The sequence below is a fragment of the Esox lucius genome, chromosome 12 (genome assembly GCF_011004845.1).
Source record: "Esox lucius isolate fEsoLuc1 chromosome 12, fEsoLuc1.pri, whole genome shotgun sequence".
In the NCBI taxonomy this organism is placed as follows: domain Eukaryota; kingdom Metazoa; phylum Chordata; class Actinopteri; order Esociformes; family Esocidae; genus Esox; species Esox lucius.
In genome coordinates, this window is record NC_047580.1 from 13,533,171 (window position 1) to 13,554,963 (window position 21,793).

The 21,793-nt window shown below is 38.8% G+C and overlaps 1 protein-coding gene across 2 annotated transcripts in view; it reads left to right on the forward strand.

Moving 5' to 3' along the window:
• Window positions 1-1,586: 1,586 nt before the first annotated feature.
• The window catches only part of rtel1 (regulator of telomere elongation helicase 1), a 56,994-nt gene continuing 36,787 nt past the window's right edge, over window positions 1,587-21,793 (forward strand). For both annotated transcript variants that reach the window (XM_029124316.2, XM_010875776.4), the window contains exons 1-19: window positions 1,587-1,928; window positions 2,397-2,595; window positions 3,102-3,195; window positions 3,450-3,531; window positions 3,799-3,859; window positions 4,268-4,343; window positions 4,731-4,815; window positions 5,706-5,771; window positions 6,405-6,558; window positions 7,670-7,708; window positions 7,850-7,925; window positions 8,331-8,428; window positions 10,017-10,072; window positions 12,122-12,205; window positions 12,312-12,393; window positions 18,809-18,941; window positions 19,234-19,347; window positions 20,453-20,493; window positions 21,310-21,395. In XM_029124316.2, the coding sequence (XP_028980149.1) occupies window positions 1,827-1,928; window positions 2,397-2,595; window positions 3,102-3,195; window positions 3,450-3,531; window positions 3,799-3,859; window positions 4,268-4,343; window positions 4,731-4,815; window positions 5,706-5,771; window positions 6,405-6,558; window positions 7,670-7,708; window positions 7,850-7,925; window positions 8,331-8,428; window positions 10,017-10,072; window positions 12,122-12,205; window positions 12,312-12,393; window positions 18,809-18,941; window positions 19,234-19,347; window positions 20,453-20,493; window positions 21,310-21,395 (1,728 nt within the window). In that variant the 5' untranslated portion in view covers window positions 1,587-1,826. The remainder of the gene's footprint in view (window positions 1,929-2,396; window positions 2,596-3,101; window positions 3,196-3,449; window positions 3,532-3,798; window positions 3,860-4,267; window positions 4,344-4,730; window positions 4,816-5,705; window positions 5,772-6,404; window positions 6,559-7,669; window positions 7,709-7,849; window positions 7,926-8,330; window positions 8,429-10,016; window positions 10,073-12,121; window positions 12,206-12,311; window positions 12,394-18,808; window positions 18,942-19,233; window positions 19,348-20,452; window positions 20,494-21,309; window positions 21,396-21,793) is intronic.

The following is a 21,793-nucleotide window of genomic DNA, read 5'->3' on the forward strand; positions in this document are numbered from 1 at the left end:
GTGGCCAGCCTTAAGGCATCTTGATATGCCACACCTGTGAGGTGGATGGATTATCTCTGCAAAGGAGAAGTGCTCACTAACACAGACTTGGACAGATTTGTGAACAATATTTAAGAGAAATAGGCCTTTTGTGTACATAGACAAAGTCTTTGATCTTTGAGTTCAGCTCATGATGAATGGGGGCAAAAACAAAAGGGTTGCATTTATAATTTTGTTGCATTTATTTGTTCAGTGTACAAATGTGAAAAAACTACTTTTCTGGGGGTGTACATACTTACATACAAATGCACCTTTAGCAGTATAAATTCTGAATAACCATGAGTAAAAATATATCTTTAAAAAACAGCAATGCAGGTTAGATATTAACAACAGTGTATTTTGATCCACAGTAATACCACACAATTTCTGGTGTATTGTTTTATTTTAAATTTGTATCTTATTTTATGTTTGGGAATATGTTTTAAAATAGTCTTACTACTTGCTCCATGGAAAGTAGGTATAAAGAACGCTATGTGCCAATTACCTGATACCACCATGTGGCTAAACATGTGAACTTCACATCGACTGATTACTGCTTTACTAGATATTTAGATATTGGATTTAGCTGTAAATATGCAGTGATCACTGTACATTTCATTGTATTCTGTAACATTTACTCTTTAGTATTTTAATTAATAGAGAGTGTATGTTTCGCCTCAGTGATATTTTGACCTAGGCTTGTGTTGTCATTTTATATTACTAGCTATTCAGACAGTTAACCAAGCAAATATATGAATACCTGTTAATATGATGCGTACTTCGCTTCGACAAGAACTCGGGACACGTTCGCTTCTCTAACCACTACACTATTTAACAAGAGTCAGTCAGTCGCTCACAGAGGCTCGCTTACCCGGTCCGGCAAATAAGGAACATCACTTCCTGCTCAAGTGCGCATGTGTGAAAGCAGAGGCTTGGCGCCAAGCATGAAACCAACCATTTGAGGAAACTTGAGGGGTTTCGTTCTAAATTAGCGTCGCTGCAGCAACAGTTGCTTCCAGCGAGCATAAATAAGACTTCCGGTTTTTGTATTTTCCCTTAAGAGTACAAGTGTGGTATAACGCTATATGTTAGAAAATGCGTTCTTTTGATGCTTTGGCTTTCGGTAATGTTACATAATTATAATCACATAAGGGAAAAATCTGAAGACAAATTATACTTGTGGGATACATTATATTATATTAGCAGAGCTCAGAGAAATGGATGGAGCATATTCAAATGAATGTAAAGAAAACAATAGCCTACTGGATAAAGAAATAAGAAAGACAGACTGACTGGTGAAATAAATACTATAGATAATAACATTCTGATAACTAATTTTGATTGTTTGAATACTGTTATTATACTTATGCTGTTGTTCACAGATAACATTTTAAATGTAACATTTTAGGAAAAGGCTTACTGTACTTATGTCGGATTGCTCTAACAAAAACCAATGACCAGGTGACCCAACATCGTCAATAGATTTTTCTTTGTAAATCATTAATTCAGCCAGGGAACTGACGCGTTTCCACTTTTACATGGGGAACCCTTATTTTGAAATGTCGTCTCCAGGAATAACTTTTTAGTGGTGCGGATGAGACGCTTGTATCAATCCGGTTAAGTGAATTTGGAGTGAAACTTTATGGAGGCAACCCCAAACATCTTTAGTGGTACTTTCTCAATGTTCCAAGTGTCCAAACCGTTCTGTTATCTGACATCTGCTAGTTATTAGACATTTTAGCGGGCTAGCAAGTATAGTTTACAAATTAGCGATTATAACAGTAGCCAGCTAGCTAACAATTTGCGCGATGCCTCCATTGGTTTTGAAGGGGATAACTGTGGATTTCCCTTTCACCCCATATGAATGTCAGAAGGATTATATGAACAAAGTGATTGAGTGTCTTCAAAATGTAAGTGTTTCTTTTTATGAGTCTGTAAACAAAACTGAACTTTGGGTGATTTAAAAACCTTTCACTCACTCCCAACCGTATTTTCCTTTATCTGCTGCCAAATACACTTTGCATTCCTCCAAATGAAAATCTACATATGATGTTTGGTTGATGCCAGATGTTGCTCATTCAAATAATGGGTGGCTTGAGCAAGTTCATAAATTGCCGAGCAAGTACAATGCTTGCAAAATCGCAAAATATCTGGTACTCTACACGCATGCTACATTAAGCTTATGGAAATTACACTTATGAGCTTGCAAGTCTGACACTGACATTCAGTCTCTCAATCCCCATGTATGGTTAGTGGGCACTATCCAATTTAAACCTCCACAGACCTGCAGTTGTCCAAATGAAATAATATTGTAGACTTTTTTTGTTTTGTTGGTCCAACATCATTTTGATATTTATAAGAAATTACTTCTATTTCAGAAGGTTAATGGGGTTCTGGAGAGTCCGACGGGCACCGGTAAAACAATGTGTCTCCTCTGTGCAACCCTTGCCTGGAGAAACTACTTTAAAGACACCATCTCTGCCCGGAAGATAGCTGAGAAGATGGGAGGAGCAGAGCTTTTCCCCAACACACCAATGGCATCTTGGGGAACCGCTGCAACCGATGGCGAAACAACAAGTATGGGCATTAGTGTTGAGTAATTGTACATTTTGAACTCATTTATTTTTTACTAAAAAACAACTTTAAACTAAAGTGCACTTAATGGTTGTTCATTGAAGCATTTACTCTTCTTTTGGCCCTGTCCTAATACATTTTGATTTAAAGCAAACAATTGTTATTAAGTTAAAGTATCGATTGTCAGCTTTTAATTGAGTGTATTTTTGTACATACTGGGTCTTATATGTAGATGGGGAATACTTTCATCTGTGCTAATGACTAAGTACGTATATCCCTCCTGTGGTTGTGTACATTCCTCTAATGTGGTCTGTATGCAGTGTCTGCTCTGAGTAGGGTTAATATTTTCCTGAATACTCCAGTTCATTATAATTCTAATTTTGACTCATGGATATTTAGATTTAGGCTTTTATGAATATACATGTGTATTCTATGTATGATGTTGACCTTACTAATTTACTGTATTTTCACAAATTTCTGACCACTTCTATCATTTTTGCCCCTTTTAGCTTATTACACGGACATTCCAAAGATCATTTATGCATCCAGGACACATTCACAGCTCACCCAGGTTATTAATGAGTTAAAGAACACTTCCTACAGGTAAGCCCATTAATATCTGAGCAGTTTGTTGACAAAACCATCACGTTGCATACAAAACTAACATAATCTCGGTTTCCAACCAACTACCAGCAGATTGTCATGCAAATATTCTATATTCTATGTGGAAAAGAAATGTTGGGGTTTTAGGCTTGTTTATCTATAAAGCAGTATGTGACCACTACTGATGTATAAAGAGCCTCAATAAAAATATTAACAATCACTATTTCTTCGAATGGTGGTTTTCTTTCTTTCAGGCCTAAGGTGTGTGTGTTAGGGTCCAGAGAGCAGCTTTGTATTAACCCAGAGGTGATGCGTCAGGAAAGCAACCACATTAAGGTACAGAAGGAATAGCATTAGTTTCTGAAAAGTGAAAATGCTTGTTATGAATGAACTACGCAGTGAGCTTCTGTTACCCTATGAGGGTCTAGATGTTTAAAAAAAAAAAAAAAATTAAAGTTACATTTTAGTGTGATGTTAAATGACATGTTGTTCATAGGTTTTTTTTCCCCTCCATCTCTAGCACCCTAAATCATTAGATTGTAATTCTGAATTTCGCAATTTTGGATGTATTGTGTAATGTGTTGTTATGACCTTTTTTCTCAGGTTCACATGTGTAGAGCCAAGATATCCACCAGGTCATGCATGTTCTACAACAATGTTGAAGGTATGCATGTTAATCTGGGGAGTAGGTCAAATAAATAATAGTTCCAATGGCTATTATTATAATTTGTTATCAATTAAATTATAGTAAGAGCTTGTTTACTTTACAGGAGAGAAAATTAATAGCTGGATAAACGTATCTTAATTTGCATTATAATAGCGTTTAAAGTTTGAACTACATTTTATGCAGGATTAAGTGCATCAGTCGAGGGGAAATTGAGCGATAGGCATGCACACTGATAAGACACCTGATACAGGATTGACACGCTACCAATATCTGCAAGTTTAAAACAAAATAGTCTAACATCTTGAAATGTCTCCGAAAATGTAGCTTATTGTAAATAAGCAACATTTTTACAGGGCTTATTTGACTTTGATATCTTCATCAAAATGTTTTTATTTTTTTCTCCAGAAAAGAGCACAGATAAAGACCTGGTGAACTCCATTCTGGATGTAGAGGATCTGGTGAAAGCTGGCAACAAGCAAAGGTTTTACCATCCCAACCATTCTTCATGTACCAAGTCCCTTGTTTTTCCCACTTATCTGCAATTGTGTACATTTAGTCTGCCCATACATCTAATAGAATCCTGGAAAATGGGCTGAAGCAGGATGAAGTAAGATGGTTATGAATTCAGAGGATATGAGGGCTATATCAAGCCTTTTAGATGTAGTGATTTATATCTTTAATTTGCTCCCATCATGTTTGCTCAGTACTAGTAACTAGACTCGACTCTGACTTTCTCTTTGTCAAATGTCAATTGACATACTCTACGTTTTTCATAACAATTGGCTCGTTGTTGGAAAGGTCTCTATTGAAATGTTTTTTCACTGTAGCATCAAAATAGTTTTGTCTCACAGATATCTTGTTTTTCTAGGGTGTGTCCATACTACTTATCACGCTCCTTGAAACAGCAAGCAGACATCATATTCATGCCTTACAACTACCTTCTGGATCCAAAGGTGAGCTCCAGTTTCCTCTGTGATTATATGAATGAAGCAGCTGAATGCTGAGGTCATATTTGTTAGTGCACCCCCCGGGCAAAACATTTGCACCAGAACAGAAAAATATAACTTTTTATTGGAGAGCTTCAAGTAGTCTCTCCATGTTTTCTTTTTTTTAGCTAGTAAATATCCTTGTGCATAAGGAGGCATATATCGTTCCTTGGTAATTTCATGTTCCTTAGCTTTATAATACTAGATTTATAAACCTGGCTTTGTTGGCTAAAATTGAATTGCTAATTTTTATGCGTCTTATAATAGAATTGTTTTGATATCGATTACACCCAATTGCTTTTAGGTTTTGGTGAAACTGCTTGAGTTTGGACAATAAACATGAAATAATTGACAGTGACCAATCAATCATATTTATTTATAAAGCCCTTTTTACAACAGCAGTTGTCACAAAGTGCTTTACAGAGACACCCGGCCTTAAACCCCAAGGAGCAAACAACAGTAGTGTTGGACTTCAGTGGCTAGGAAAAACTCCCTAAGAAGGCCGAATTTTAGGAAGAAACCTAGAGAGGCTCAGAGGGGTCCAAGTATACCGTTTACTTAGAGATCAAATAAGATCAGTTAACATTCAGTGCCAAAAAATATGCAAAAAGAATTGGAAGATGAGATTTAAGGCAACAGAGATAGTACTTACAATAAAGAATTTGTTACTGCTGTAATACTTACCTTGGGCACTGTATTCCACATGTTGAAAAATTTAAATGTAGCTGTGTTGTTTATTTCATCTTTTTGGAAATGACAACAGAATATGTATTGACTTTCAAAGTAGATTTTATTTAACTTTAACATTTTTGTGTTTCTTAATAACAATTCAGTGACTTGTTCTTCCTGTTTGACAGAGTCGCAGGGCACACAACATTGAGCTGAAAGGGGCAGTGATTATTTTCGACGAAGCTCACAATGTGGTAAGGGACTCCTAAACTTGTTGGTAATTGATGATCCACTTCAACCACCTCCATTATAATATAAGTTCCTTACAGAAATACAGAATCTTCTTAATCTGGACTACGAAGTAGTCAATTACCATAGTCCTGACAGATCAAATGGCAAATTCACATGATTTATTTTTATATCCCTTAAACGTATTTCATGCATGACTTCAGACAACTTAGTTTATATATTTGTAAAATCAGCATGTACTTTTCACATTTGTCATTTTATCGTTTGATGAGCTGTTGTTTGGAAAACATAATTGGGATTAATTATAATCTAAGCTTTGGCGTGGCTCACATTATTATCTATTAAACAACGTCAAGTAGACGAAGAAACCATATTATGGCGAAGTAAATATAGCTGATTAACTTCTGATTGTTTTGTCATTATGTATGTATTTTACAACCGGTGACCAAACATTTTGGTCTCTTCCTTTAATGGTTGATAATGACTGTCGAGTTTTGAGTTTTAAAGAACTCTTTGTCAGACCCCCCTGACACTGTTGGTTTGCTGTAGCTAGTGTAATGTTGTTATTTATTTGATATTATTTAAAACATTAGTTTTAGCTGTCAGTAGTGTTTGAATGAACTTCAGCTATTCAACAGGAGAAAATGTGTGAGGAGTCCACCTCCTTTGACCTCACTCCATATGACCTGGCATCAGCCATTGACGCTGTGGACAAGCTGCTAGCAGAGCAGGCCAAAGAGGCTGGGAGAGGAGATGTCTCAGAGGACTTCAATGTGGAATCCTTAAACGCTGGTCAGAATTCCCACACACACTTATTTTACACTTAATTTGGATAGTCATCTAATATACATATGCATATATTAATTAGAAGTATTTTTTTTCTGTTAATAGTTTTTTAGCGGCTTATGAGTTTACGACACAATAGAAAAGGTAGAACAGAAACAGTTTTCCTTTTTAGTTTGTTAACTGAATGTACAAAATTACATATTGGATTGCAAGGTGTGATGACAATGCAATCTTAGTTTCTGTTTTATTAACACTGTGAGGAGGGACCTTTTAAGAGCAAAATATGATTTGTTCATGGATTTAATTAATGTAAATCAGGATAAGGAATATTGTTGTACGTACAATACTTTATCAAAAAGTCTGTCAAGGCATGGACTGCATTAGACCTCTGAAGTTTTGCTGTGGTATCTGGCACCAAGACGTTAGCAGATCCTTTAAGTCCTGCAAGTTGCGTGGTGGGGCCTCTATGGATCAGACCTATTTGTCCAGCACATCCCACAGATGCTCGAACGGATTGAGATCTGGGCAATTTGGAGGCCAAGTCAACACCTTGAACTCGTTATTGTTTTCCTCAAACCATTCCTGAACCATTTATACTTTGTGGCAGGGCTCATTATCCTGTTGAAAGAGGCCAATGCCATCAGGGAATACTGTTGCCATGAAAGGGTGCACATGGTCTGCAACAATGCTTAGATAGGTGGTACGTGTCAAAGTAACCTCCACATGAATGGCAGGACCCAAGGTTTCCCAGCAGAACATTGCCCAAAGCACCACACTGCCTCTGCCGGCTTGCCTCCTTCCCATAATGCATCCTGGTGCCATGTGTTCTCCAGGTAAGCGATGCACCCGGCCATCCACGTGATGTAAAAGGAAATGTGATTCATCAAACCAGGCCACCTTCTTCCATTGCTCCGTGGTCCAGTTCTGATGCTCACGTGCCCATTGTAAGCGCCTTCGGCAGTGGACAGGGTCAGAATGGGCACCTTGACCAGTCTGCGACCACGCAGCCCCATACGCAACAAACTGCGATGCACTGTGTGTTCTGACACCTTTCTATCAGGTTACTTGTAGGGAGAGGAAATTATGCTTTTTGTAACAGCAAACTCTTTTATTCCAGGGTTGAAACTGGACATAACAACCATTGCTAAAATAAAACGTAAGTTATTTTATGTTAATATTAGTTACACTTTTTTAAAAGCATGTTATTTCAAAAATGTTTCCCAATATTTCAATGATGTAGTTTGTAGCGGTTGAACTTCCCAAGTCTAACTCCCATTTGACGTGACTGCTTTCGCAGAGATTCTTCTGGATTTGGAAATGGCCATAGATTCCTACGAGGTTCCAGGTGACAAGGGGATCACCAAACCTGGAAGGTGTGTGCTGTTAGGTTTTGCAAAGCATTTATTAATGTTAAAAACTCAGTGCATTTGTTCTCGGAATGCCCAACATTTTATTACGCAGGCATGCAAGCATTTTAAAAGCACTTAACAATGTTATTGCTTACAATGGTCATTCCAAAACATTAATTTGTATTGCCAAACAAACCGTTCATTGAATTTCATCTTATTAAATGTTGGAAATGAAGCCAATAAATAATACATCTTAAACAAATTACAATATGCTTTCTTTTTATGGTCTAAATCACCTTTAAACTTAACATCGTAGTGTATCCTTTTGCCATGTTCTCCAGAGTTTCATGCATGTACTTTGAAAGCACTCGTAAGCACTCGTCCACATGCTCTAAAACAATTAATCATCCCTGCTGTTCTCTCTCTCAGCTTCATCTTTGAGTTGTTCCAGAGGGCACACCTCACGTTTGACACCAAGACAGCCATTTTTGAAGCCCTTGAACAGATCACAGGATACCTGGCTGGAAGTGAGTCTCCTTCTTTGCTTTCATTGTATCTCCTGTTACTAAACAATGGGTATCAACATTTATACACCCTTATTGCAAAAGCATCTTTTGTAGTTTTAAAGGGCACTAGTCGGGTTGACTACTGTAATGGCCTCTTAACTGGACTCCTGAAAAAGACTGTAAAACAACTGCAGCTCATTCAGAATGCTGCTGCTAGAATGTTAACCAGGGCCAAGAGAACAGAGCACATCACTCCGGTTCTTAAATCTTTGCATTGGCTTCCAGTCAGTTACAGAATAGATTTCAATGTGGTGCTTTTAGTTTATAAATCTCTGAATGGTTTAGGACCCAAATACATTTCTGATATGTTTGCAGAATATAAACCGAGCAGGGCTCTTAGATCCATGAACTCAGGTCAGCTAGTAGAGCCCAGAGTCCAAACATCACATGGAGAAGCTGCGTTTAGCACTTATGCTGTACAAAACTGGAATAAACTACCAGAAGATCTTAGACGTGCCCCAAACATATACATTTTTAAATCCAGATTAGAAACACTTCTCTTCTCACGTGCCTATGACTGAGCACTTTAACTTAACCACACTGTTTAGTCTTATGGCTTCCCACTTTTAATCTTTATATGTTTTCTTATTGTATTTTTTTATTATTATTATGTATTCATTTGCTTTGATGTTTTCATTTGAGTATTTGTTTTTATGTCACTGTTTTCATATATTTTTCTTTGTAAAGCACATTGAATTGCTTCAATGTATGAATTGTGCTATATAAATAAACTTGCTTGCTTGCTAAAGGCTGGAATCAAGACAAATCATGTCTGACATTATTCATAATATTGTCTTTTAACCAACAATACTTGGAAAACAAAATGTATCATTTCTTGTAGGGTGGCAAGTAAGAAATAGTTACTCAAAAAATTATATCTGAAAGCACGTCTGGAGTTTGTAATAATTACCAGTGCATTTTGCCTACCTGAAAGTGCTGTGAATCTGGAAGACCATTAGCTCTGTGTGCAGTGTGTTTTTTCCTATTGCTCAGTGGTTATGTGGCAGTGTGTATCTTGGCAGACACGGGGCTGCTCTAACAGGTCTAGCTGCCTAGTATGAAAGTGCCCGGTTGACTCATTTCATAACCCATTCAGACCGGTTCTGAAATATTACTTTAATTAAAGGCGTGTCAGTTGTGGCCTGGTTGAATGGTGAATGACATTGATTGACCTAACCCATTTTTTTTTGCAATACTATGGTCTAGTTCTCATAGATAATGTATTTCATAGAAAGTGCTTGATCAAAATAAAATGCCATGTTAACTGTTACAATAGCATTTACTGGATTCGCAGGTTTAGGGTTGGTTGCAGAGTTCTGAATTTCACTAACCATGAAGTCAGGTGGTTATGGATTGCTGAAAATCATTCTCTTATTTGTCATTATATGGGGTATTGTATAGAGCGTAATAAGATATTGTTCATATTGAAAAAACGCAAATGGGGTTGGGGTGTGGTTGGGATGGACATGCTTTGGGATTGTCATTCAACATCTGTGAACTTCTGGATAGATTTAGAAAAGTTAACACAACTTTTTTTTTTTTTTTACAGAACCTGGCATATTCATGAATACCACTGGATTACAGAAATTAGCAGACATTATTCAGGTTTTGTGCACTTTCTGAAGCTATTTCATTGTAACGGTTCCCCATTGGTTTCTTATATATACAGTTTGGAGAACAAGTATTTGATACACTGCCGATTTTACAGATTTTCCCACTTACAAAGCATGTAGAAGTCTGTAATTTTTATCATAGGTACACTTCAATTGTGAGTGACAAATCCAGAAATTCACATTGTATGATTTTTTTAAGTAATTAATTTGCATTTTATTGCATGACATAAGTATTTGATGCATCAGAAAAGCAGAACTTAATATTTGGTACAGAAACCTTTGTTTGCAATTACAGAGATCATACGTTTCCTATAGTTCTTGACCAGTTTTGCACACACTGCAGCAGGGACTTTGGCCCACTCCTCCATACAGACCTTCTCCAGATCCTTTAGGTTACCGGGCTGTCACTGGGCAATACGGACTTTCAGCTCCCTCCAAAGATTTTCTATTGGGTTCAGGTCTGGAGACTGGCTAGGCCACTCCAGGACCTTGAGATGCTTCTTATGGAGCCACTCCTTAGTTGTCCTGGCTGTGTGTTTCGGGTTGTTTTCATGCTGGAAGACCCAGCCACGACCCATCTTCAATGCTCTTACTGGGGAAAGGAGGTTGTTGGCCAAGATCTCACGATACATGGCCCCATCCATCCATCCTCCCCTCAAGACGGTGCAGTCGTCCTGTCCCCTTTGCAGAAAAGCATCCCCAAAGAATGATGTTTCCACCTCCATGCTTCACGGTTGGGATGGAGTTTTTGGGGTTGTACTCATCCTTTTTCTTCCTCCAAACACGGCGAGTGGAGTTCAGACCAAAAAGCTCTATTTTTGTCTCATCAGACCACATGACCTTCTCCCATTCCTCCTCTGGATCATCCAGATGGTCATTGGCAAACTTCAGACGGGCCTGGACATGCGCTGGCTTGAGCAGGGGGACCTTGCGTGCGCCTCAGGATTTTAATCCATGATGGCGTAGTGTGTTACTAATGATTTTTTTGAGACTGTGGTCCCAGCTCTCTTCAGGTCATTGATCAGGTCCTGCCGTGTAGTTCTGGGCTGATCGCTCATCTTCCTCATGATCATTGATGCCCCACCTGGTGAGATCTTGCATGGAGCCCCAGACCGAGGGAGATTGACCGTCATCTTGAACTTATTCCATTTTATAATAATTGCGCCAACAGTTGTTGCCTTCTCACCGAGCTGCTAGCCTATTTGTCCTGTAGCCCATCCCAGCCTTGTGCAAGTCTACACTTTTATCCCTGATGTCCTTACACAGCTCTCTGGTCTTGGCCATTGTGGAGAGGTTGGAGTCTGTTTGATTGAGTGTGTGGACAGGTGTCTTTTATACAGGTAACAAGTTCAAACCGGTGTAGTTAATACAGGTAATGAGTGGAGAACAGGAGGGCTTCTTAAAGAAAAACTAACAGGTCTGTGAGAGCTGGAATTCTTACTGGTTGGTAGGTGATCAAACACTTATGTCATGCAATAAAATGCAAATTAATTATAAAAAAAATCATACAATTTGACCCTGTTATCCCTGTTATCCTTGGAAAGCTCTTTGATCTTGGCATTGGTGGGGAGTTTGGATTCTGATTGCGTGCTTCTGTGGACAGGTGTCTTTTATACAGGTAACAAGCTGAGATTAGGAGCACTCCCTTTATGAGAGACAGAATTCTTTCTGATTGAGAGGGGATTAAATACTTATTTCATTAAAATGCAAATCAATTTATAAAGTTTTTGACATGCATTTTTCTGAATTTTTTGTTTTGTTTTTCTGACTCTCACTGTTCGAATAAACCTACCATTAAAATGATAGACTGATCATTGCTTTGTCAGTGGGCAAACTTACAAAATCAGCAGAGGATCAAAGATATATATATATATATTTTTAATGTATTCTCTTGAACTCCAGAGGGGTAAAATGAAGGAAAAACATGAATGAGCTGGACAGTCTGATATGCATTAAGAAGGGAAAAAGGGATACAATCCTCAATTTTAAACAAAGTTCAGTGTTGTCATTATTTAATTTTGTTTTTTAATTTTGTATCTAGCTGGTGTTCTGCATTGATTCACAGGAGGAGGGCAAAGGTGCCAACATTCCCCCCAACATGAAACCCAACACCACTCAATTTAAAGTGTGTAGTCCAAATCTGTATTTGCAACTGAAATTGTATAGTAAAATGCATTTCATGAAGTGGGCACATGGTGGTATTTTACAGCTGTTTTCTGAATCTGTCACAGGTCCATATCCATAAAGACACCAGTTATCATAAGAAAAAACTAAATACAGATGTGTGGAATTCATCCTCTTCAAAAAAACAAGGTAACAGTCCAATCTGAAGACTCCAGTTAATTGGAATACATTGGATACTGACCTCGGATAGCTATACAAGAAACATTCCTTGGCTCAATGAGCTTCAGCAACTTTCTGAGGAACTTTTCTTGAGCTAAAGCTCAAAACCCAGAATATTGGTTGACAGTTGTGATGGCAATTCCATTGATCAGAACTCTTAAAGGAGTAATAACAGAGACAAAAAATTCTCTTGGCACAATTTAACCATTTATTAATTATTAGCAAATAAGAGAGACGCGTCAAACGCTTACAAACATAATGGTCCGAGGAGTCTCTAACTTAATTCATGAACAGTCCGTATTTATTAGAGTTAAAAGGGGTGTGATAAGTTGTTGCCCATCGGTCTCGTGTCACACAGGTTTTTACCCAAAGGACGGGCTGTCCCCCACCTTATCCTTCCTGCCATAATGTTTACTGTTGCGTTTACCTAAACAAGCCAATCGCTCCTACTTACCCCCAAGGACCACATTCTTAAGGAGCAAAAGGACTGACACCCTTCTTTGTCTAGGCAGGAGAACATGGCCCAAATACCTAATAATCCTCTGATATTATACAGACGTGTGTCACAATCAAAGTAAAGATTTACATACCAGCCAATGGAAAGACAGACATTTCTCAAATGTACTTTAGTTCAAAATTTCCATAACACAGTGTAGAGACGGTAGTGTAAAAATAAACATAACGACCGGTATGATTTCTGAATGTTCTGATAATCGACTGTCGAGCATATTAGGAGATGCTATGTCAGGACAAGGTTGCAACCAGTAACACCACAGAAGGGGGGAAATACATGTTCAGATACGCAGCGCTACATTATATTGCTTAACACTTGACCCACACCGCCGCAGTCTGTCACCACACAACCGTGCAGCTCTGCGCAACTAGCATGTCAAAGGGCTTAGTCACTATTTGGAATAACATAAAGGTTCAACATATTTGTGGCTGTTAGAATCTGTGTTTTCTTGTGGACAATGTGGCGATGGATAATGTGATATTAATTTACCAGTAAGGTACTGGACACATCCTATAGTATCATTCAATAATTAAAATGTTGTTCATTATATGGATTTCTTCTAATGTTAGCCAAGGCGTTCATAAGTTTGAATGGAACCCAATGTTCATATAACAGGTTTTTATTAAAAAGCAAAACATTTACTGTTCCTTCGGAAAAGAAATTCTGAAGAAATACAACAATAGCAAATACAGTAAAATAGGCTATTAATATAGGCAATTTCAATTATTTTAATTAGCATAACAAATGACAAAGTACAAAGCCTAAATATTTGTGTAGACCTAGGGCCTCCTATAAAGACATGAATGCCTAGCAATGTTATTTAAAAAACGTACAAACCCGATTCCAAAAAAGTTGGGACACTGTACAAATTGTGAGTAAAAAAGGAATGGAATAATTTACAAATCTCAAACTTATATTTAATTCACAATAGAATATAGATAACATAATGTCATGTGAAATATTGGCTCATTTTGGATTTCATGAGAGCTACACATTCCAAAAAAGTTTGGACATTTAGCAATAAGAGGCCGGAAAAGTTAAATGTACAGATAAGGAACAGCTGGAGGACCAATTTGCAACTTATTATGTCAATTTGCAACATGATTGGGAATAAAAAGAGCCTCTCAGAGTAGCAGTGTCTCTCAGAAGTCAAGATGGGCAGAGGATCACCAATTCCCCCAATGCTGCGGCCAAAAATAGTGGAGCGATATCAGAAAGGAGTTTCTCAGAGAAAAATGGCAAAGAGTTTGAAGTTATCATCATCCACAGTGCATAATATCATCCAAAGATTCAGAGAATCTGGAACAAGCTCTGTATGTAAGGGTCAAGGCCGGAAAACCATACTGGATGCCTGTGATATTCGGGCCCTCAGACGGCACTGCATCACATACAGGAATGATGCTGTAATGGAAATCACAACATGGGCTCAGGAATACTTCCCGAAAACATTGTCGGTGAACACAATCCACAGTGCCATTCGCCGTTGCCGGCTAAAACTATGGGTCTAAAAAGAAGCCATATCTAAACAGGAACCAGAAGCGCAGGCATTTTCTCTGTGCCAAGGATCATTTTAAATGGACTGTTGCAAAGTGGAAAAGTGTTCTGTGGTCAGACAAATCAAAATTTGAAGTTCATTTTGGAAAACTGGGACGCCATGTCATCCGGACTAAAGAGGACAAGGACAACCCAAGGTGTTATCAGCGCTCAGTTCAGAAGCCTGCATCTCTGATGGTATAGGGTTGCATGAGTGCTTGTGGCATGGGCAGCCTACACATCTGGAAAGGCACCATCAATGCTGACAGTTATATCCAAGATCTAGAACAACATATGCTCCCATCCAGATGTTGTCTCTTTCAGGGAAGACCTTGCATTTTCCAACATGACAATGCCAGACCACATACTGCATCAATTACAATGTCATGGCTACATAGAAGAAGGATCCGGGTAATGAAATGGCCAGCCTGCAGTCCAGATCTTTCACCCATAGAAAACATTGGGTGCATCATAAAGAGGAAGGTGCGACAAAGAAGACCTAAGACAGTTGAGCAACTAGAAGCCTGTATTAGACAAGAATGGGACAACATTCCTATTCATGAACTTGAGCAACTTGTCTCCTCAGTCCCCAGACGTTTGCAGTCTGTTATAAAAAGAAGAGGGGATGCCACACAGTGGTAAACATGGCCTTGTCCCAACTTTTTTGAGATGCCATGAAATTTAAAATCAACGTATTTTTCCCTTAAAGTGATACATTTTCTCAGTTTAAACATTTGATATGTCATCTATGTTGTATTCTGAATAAAATATTGAACTTTGAAACTTCCACATCATTGCATTCTGTTTTTATTCACAATTGTACAGTGTCCTAACTTTTTTGGAATTGGGTTTGTACAAAGAATTATTGGATTCATAATAAAAGTAAAAAACAATACCATCGTACAAATCATTAGGATATTGTAAGTAGTTTGAATGTTCAGCTATCAGGCACTAGTGCGGGAGGCTTGAAATAAAGAGACTGGAAGCAGTAGTGTTTGTTTTTCTTTTCTGTCACAATTAGCCGCACACTTGTACAGTTCTAGGACAGGGAACTTCGGTCAAGGGCTGCGGCAAAACAATAATGAGACGATAAAAAAGGATGGTAAATCATTGGCTAACCTTGTACATTCTACTGTACAGTGGGGAGAACAAGTATTTGATACACTGCCGATTTTGCAGGTTTTCCTACTTACTAAGCATGTAGAGGTCTGTAATTTTTATCATAGGTACACTTCAACTGTGAGAGACGGAATCTAAAACTAAAATCCAGAAAATCTAATTGTATGATTTTTAAATAATTATTTAGCATTTTATTGCATGACATAAGTATTTGATCACCTACAAACTAGTAAGAATTCCGTCTCTTTTAGACCTGTTAGTTTTTCTTTAAGAAGCCCTCCTGTTCTCCACTCATTACCTGTATTAACTGCATCTGTTTGAACTCGTTACCTGTAAATAAGACACCTGTCCACACACTCAATCAAACAGACTCCAACCTCTCCAAAATGGCCAAGACCAGAGAGCTGTGTAAGGACATCAGGGATAAAAGTGTACAAGGCTGGGATGGGCTACAGGACAAAAGGCAAGCAGCTTGGTGAGAAAGCAACAACTGTTGGCGCAATTATTATAAAATGGAAGAAGTTCAAGATGACGGTCAATCTCCCTCGGTCTGGGGCTCCATGCAAGATCTCACCTGGTGGGGCATCAGTGGTCATGAGGAAGGTGAGGGATCAGCCCAGAACTACACGGCAGGACCTGGTCAATGACCTGAAGAGAGCTGGGACCACAATCTCAAAGAAAATCATTAGTAACACACTACGCTGTCATGGATTAAAATCCTGCAGTGCACGCAGGATCCCCCTGCTCAAGCCAGCACATGTCCAGGCCCGTCTGAAGTTTGCCAATGACCATCTAGATGATCCAGAGGAGGAATGGGACAAGGTCATGTGGTCTGATGAGACAAAAATAGAGCTTTTGGGTCTAAACTTCACTCGCCGTGTTTGGTGGAAGAAGAAGGATGAGTACAACCCCAAGAACACCATCCCAACCGTGAAGCATGGAAGTGGAAACATCATTTATTGGGGATGCTTTTCTGCAAAGGGGACAGGACGACTGCACCATATTGAGAGGGGCCATGTATCGCGAGATCTTGGCCAACAACCTCCTTCCCTCAGTAAGTGCATTGAAGATGGGTCGTGGCTGGGTCTTCCAGCATGACAACGACCTGAAACACACAGCCAGGGCAACTAAGGAGTGGCTCCATAAGAAGCATCTCAAGGTCCTGGAGTGGCCTAGCTAGTCTCCAGACCTGAACCCAATAGAAAATCTTTGGAGGGAGCTGAAAGTCCGTATTGCCCAGTGACAGCCCGGTAACCTGAAGGATCTGGAGAAGGTCTGTATGGAGGAGTGGGCCAAAATCCCTGCTGCAGTGTGTGCAAACCTGGTCAAGAACTACAGGAAACGTCTGATCTCTGTAATTGTAAACCAAGGTTTCTGTAGCAAATATTAAGTTCTGCTTTTCTGATGTATCAAATACTTGTGTCATGCAATAAAATGCAAATTAACTACTTAAAAAATCATACAATGTGATTTTCTGGATTTTTGTTGTTGATTCCGTCACTCACAGTTGAAGAGTACCTATGATAAAAATTACAGACTTCTACATTCTTTTGTAAGTGTGAAAACCTGCAAAATCGGCAGAGTATCAAATACTTGTTCTCCCTACTGTAGATGGGAGCAGCTACTAGGCTTTCTCTCTGCCAAACTTTACTAGCCTGTTCTCCAGCTTTGAGTCTTCAAACCGCGTCCACTTGTTCCCTGCCCTCCCAAATCCCCCCTTGAGCCGTGCCTACAGTAAGACAGAGAGAACACTGTAATCAGTGGTCGCAGGAGTGCTTAATTGGGGAGCGCAAGGAGCGCCTATCCCCTGGGGGGGGTGCTGTTGTATCATCTTCCTTCAGTTGGTCACTGAACCCTCTCAATGGCCCTCATTTATCAAAAGTGCGTACACCAAATTTCCAGTGTATACCTAGCGTACACCCAAAACCACGGTGACATTGAGAGTAATCAATATGGACGTTGGCATACGGCACTCTCATCCTACGCCAGCTCAGGAGGTGGGGACGCACGTTTTGAGTTAGTGCGGAAATGCGCAGGAAAAAAAATCCTAACGCACTGACAAACTAAAAGATATGATATATTATGACCCACTGTAAAAAAAACAATAACATAATAATTAGAAACTTCAGTGTTTATTTTTGTGCAACATGGACTTCAATGTTTAATTTGTGTGACTTTACCATAGCATTTGATTTATATGTATTCCTTCAGATGCGAGCCTGTGCGCTTTACATGACGTTTCAGGGTTAGACCCGGCAGTTGCGCACAGACTGGGTTCAGTAATAAAAGGCTTTTAATGACCAAAATATAATTCAGACTGACAAAATAATAAAAATGACATTCTTCTTCTTTTAAATAATAATAATTATAGAAATAATAATAATAACGTAATTCTTCTTCTAAATAACAATAAACGTCATTAATAATAAATATCATAAAATAATAAGACGAATATTACAAATTGTCATGCAATTATTAATGTGAATGAATGGTACTCCACATTATATCATCATCTTTTATTCCGCTTTTTAAACTGCCAAATAAAACATTTTTATTTCTTTCTACCTCCCTGGTGATCGTCTCAATCTCCACGTCAGAGAAGTTTCTCTTTTTTGGCGCCTTCCGTGTGTCCATGGCGTAAAATGAGGGCGTGGGGGAAGCGGAGACTTGAATATATAGGGGCGTGTTATTCTAATGACGATCGTTTTCAGCCGCGGCATTTATCAAGGGCAGGTATTGCCTACACCTGGATTTTAATAAATCAGGCGGTGAGAGGAGTGTAAGCAAAATCTTACGCCAACATATACACCCGTTTCTAAGCAAGAATGATAAATGAGGGCCATTATGTATTCCTGTTTCATAACCTGGACATGAATGATTAACAGTCTGAAATGTTTAGAATTGGATTTGTGTATTGAAATGACTCCTTGATGAACTCTTAATGAACTTCAAAAGAAATGTGAACATGTTGCATGGGTAGACAGAATATTTTAGCCTTCAGATTACGCTACAAATGCATCTGGATTATAAGGTTAGGTTGTATATAATTAAATAAAAAGTGTAATAAGGAACCATCTAGTTGGTTTTGACCATATGTCTTACTAAACTTTACTGGCATGTACATTTTACCAGGAACTTAACTGTACAAGGATACATCCTAGTGGTTTCTGGTTTTGGTTAACCACTGGTTGTATGGTGTTTTCTGCTGCTGTAATACAGGAAACGTTCTGAGTTACTGGTGCTTTTCGCCTGGGTTCAGCATGCAGGAACTGGTGAGGCAGGGTGTACGCAGCATCATTCTCACTAGTGGAACGCTCTCCCCCATGTCATCGTTCACCTCTGAAATGCAGATGTGAGTAATTTTCACTGTCTTTGAGGTTGTCCTTCCTTTTTATCAACCACATGCATGCATGTTTATGAGCCATTTCCTTTGTTTATCTCGAGGTGCTGGTGTGGAAAATATATATATATATATATATAGGGAATGATTTTACTCATGAACAATGCATGGTCATTTTTCACTCTTATTATTCAATCACACATGTCTTGATTCTGTAGAGACAGTTCTGTTTTTGGTGTACTCGACTGAATTGAGTTTCCTTATTGGAGGTTTCACTTCTTCTAATGACCATTTGCTATTGCAGACCCTTTCCAGTATGTCTGGAGAATCCCCATGTGATTCAAAATGACCAGATCTTTGTCAGCATCATCGACCGGGGTCCAGATAGCGTGCAGCTCAGCTCAGCATTTGACCGCAGGTGGGCTCAATCACTATTGTGAAATAACCATTGTCACACGGATAAGGTGACTGATCCCTGTCACACGGATAATGTGACTGACCCCTGTCACACGGATCAGGGTGACTGACCCCTGTCACACGGATCAGGGTGACTGACCCCTGTCACACGGATCAGGGTGACTGACCCCTGTCACACGGATCAGGGTGACTGACCCCTGTCACACGGATCAGGGTGACTGACCCCTGTCACACGGATCAGGGTGACTGACCCCTGTCACACGGATCAGGGTGACTGACCTCTGTCACACGGATCAGGGTGACTGACCTCTGTCACACGGATCAGGGTGACTGACCTCTGTCACACGTATAAGGTGACTGACCCCTGTCACACTAAGTGCCTGATACTTGATTGCAAACATTGCAAAAAGTTGGAAATTGAATCAAATTAACCTATGTTACCTGTAATGTTCATCTACAAAAGTTGTATTAGTTCTGAAGCATTGTCTTAAGGGTTACAGAGAATGAAGTGACAGGAAAAAAAACATCCAATTAGTGACAATCCTGTAGTCATAAAACAGGTTGTTGGTTGACAGATCGAAAGAGAATGGCAGGAATTATGTGAGCTAACAGGTAGGCCACAAGTCAAATAATGGCACAGTGTAACAGCGGTGTGTAGAGCGACATTTCAGGGGACGAAACTGGAGACAAAAGTGTCCGACCCAGTACTATATGGATGTTCATTATCCACTGAGTGTATCTATTTCAGAATTACATGTATTGTTGAAATAAATTGTTGGAGGAAATGTAGGCAGGTTCCACATTACAAATCACCTCTCAGCCAGGGTTTTATGGTTATAGAACAATACCTAATATGGTAACTGCAAACTAAAACGTGTGGGGTGAGTAGAATGTAATGCCATATGTTCTCTGCTGTAAAGATTGTCGCAGTACCAATGGTAAGAGTGTGAGTTTGTCTTTTTGAATAAGGTTTAAATCCTATATATTATAGTACAACATGCATACCAATTATGGTGAGTCAAAACTGAGAATTAGTAACTTCAGAATATGGAGTTTTTCTGACTATGGGGAATTCAATGTTATAATGCAAAATTTTTGTTTTAAAGGTTTGTCCCTGAAAACATGACATCGTTAGGAAACACGGTTGGTAAGGCAAACTTAATCTTCTTAATCTTGAATGTTGGTGTCAATTGCATACCATGAGAAATCATTATGTGACAAATAGTTTATTATAAGTTTTTGTTTATATTGCAATGACACAACATAATGCAGTAATTTTATCATGTAAAATGTTGTATTTATACATTGCTTTTCACTTAGTTATCACATTGGCTAGTCCAATTAGTTATGTGTACTTTTGGAGATTCAGGGAGGTCTGTTATTGAAAATGCATGAAATGAATGCTTAGATGTGATCCAAAGTATTTTATATGTCAGTTAGATTAGTTTAGTAGCCTTGGTTTAATTTAAAATCACCAGTATATTCCTAGTTTTGTGTAAATGTGTTGAGATGGGGGGTGCAATATGTTTTTCACACCTAATGATTGCATGTTGTTTTACTTTTGCACATCCAACATATTGCACAGCAAACGCTTAACGCTCAATGTCATTAAGTAGTTAAAGGGTATCATTTGATTCAGAGTGGAAAAAAGTGGTTAGGCATACATTTTAAAGAGTTACAGTACTCTAGTCAAATGATCTTCATCCTGATGTCTCTTTCCTGGTTATGTACCACCTTGCAACCAATCATTGGTTCAGAAGACAAACTATAAGTGACCACTAATTCTAGTCTATAACACTGAGGTGTTACTTTTGCCCCTCCCCAATTGACCTGCGCCATACCTATTTTTGAATGGGATTGTGATCGTTGATATCTAAAGCAGGATAAGGTCACTTTTAGATTGAACACTGTGAGCTTGGCTATTTCTGCTTAATTCTCAATGTTTCTCATTTTCTTTCTGCAGTGAATCTGAGCCGCGTAGTCCCTCATGGTTTGCTGGTGTTCTTCCCTTCTTACCCCGTGATGGACAAGACACTCGAGTTCTGGAGGGTGAGTGTTCTGTTCTAAGGATCCCTCATACATGAGGTTGTCACAGTTGGAACTTCCTTAATTCAGCAATGTATGGGGAATTCTAGACATGTTGACGATTGATTCTTTGTCCCATCAATCCTAACATTCTCAAGCAGAGCTGAGTGTGAGATGGGAGTGAGACATTTTAAATGACGTGTTCAGCAAAATAGTAAGCTGTAGTGTGCAAACCATATATAAAATGTTAGCACAGCTGAATACTGTTGATTTAATATGCAAATAAACTGGCCTTTTTTTAGACTTGTTGAGTATCTGGAGCATCAGCAATTGTGTGCTCAAAATGGCCAGAAACAAAGAACTTTCTTCTGAATCTCGTCAGTCTATTCTTGTTCTGAAAATTGAAGGCTATTCCATGTAAG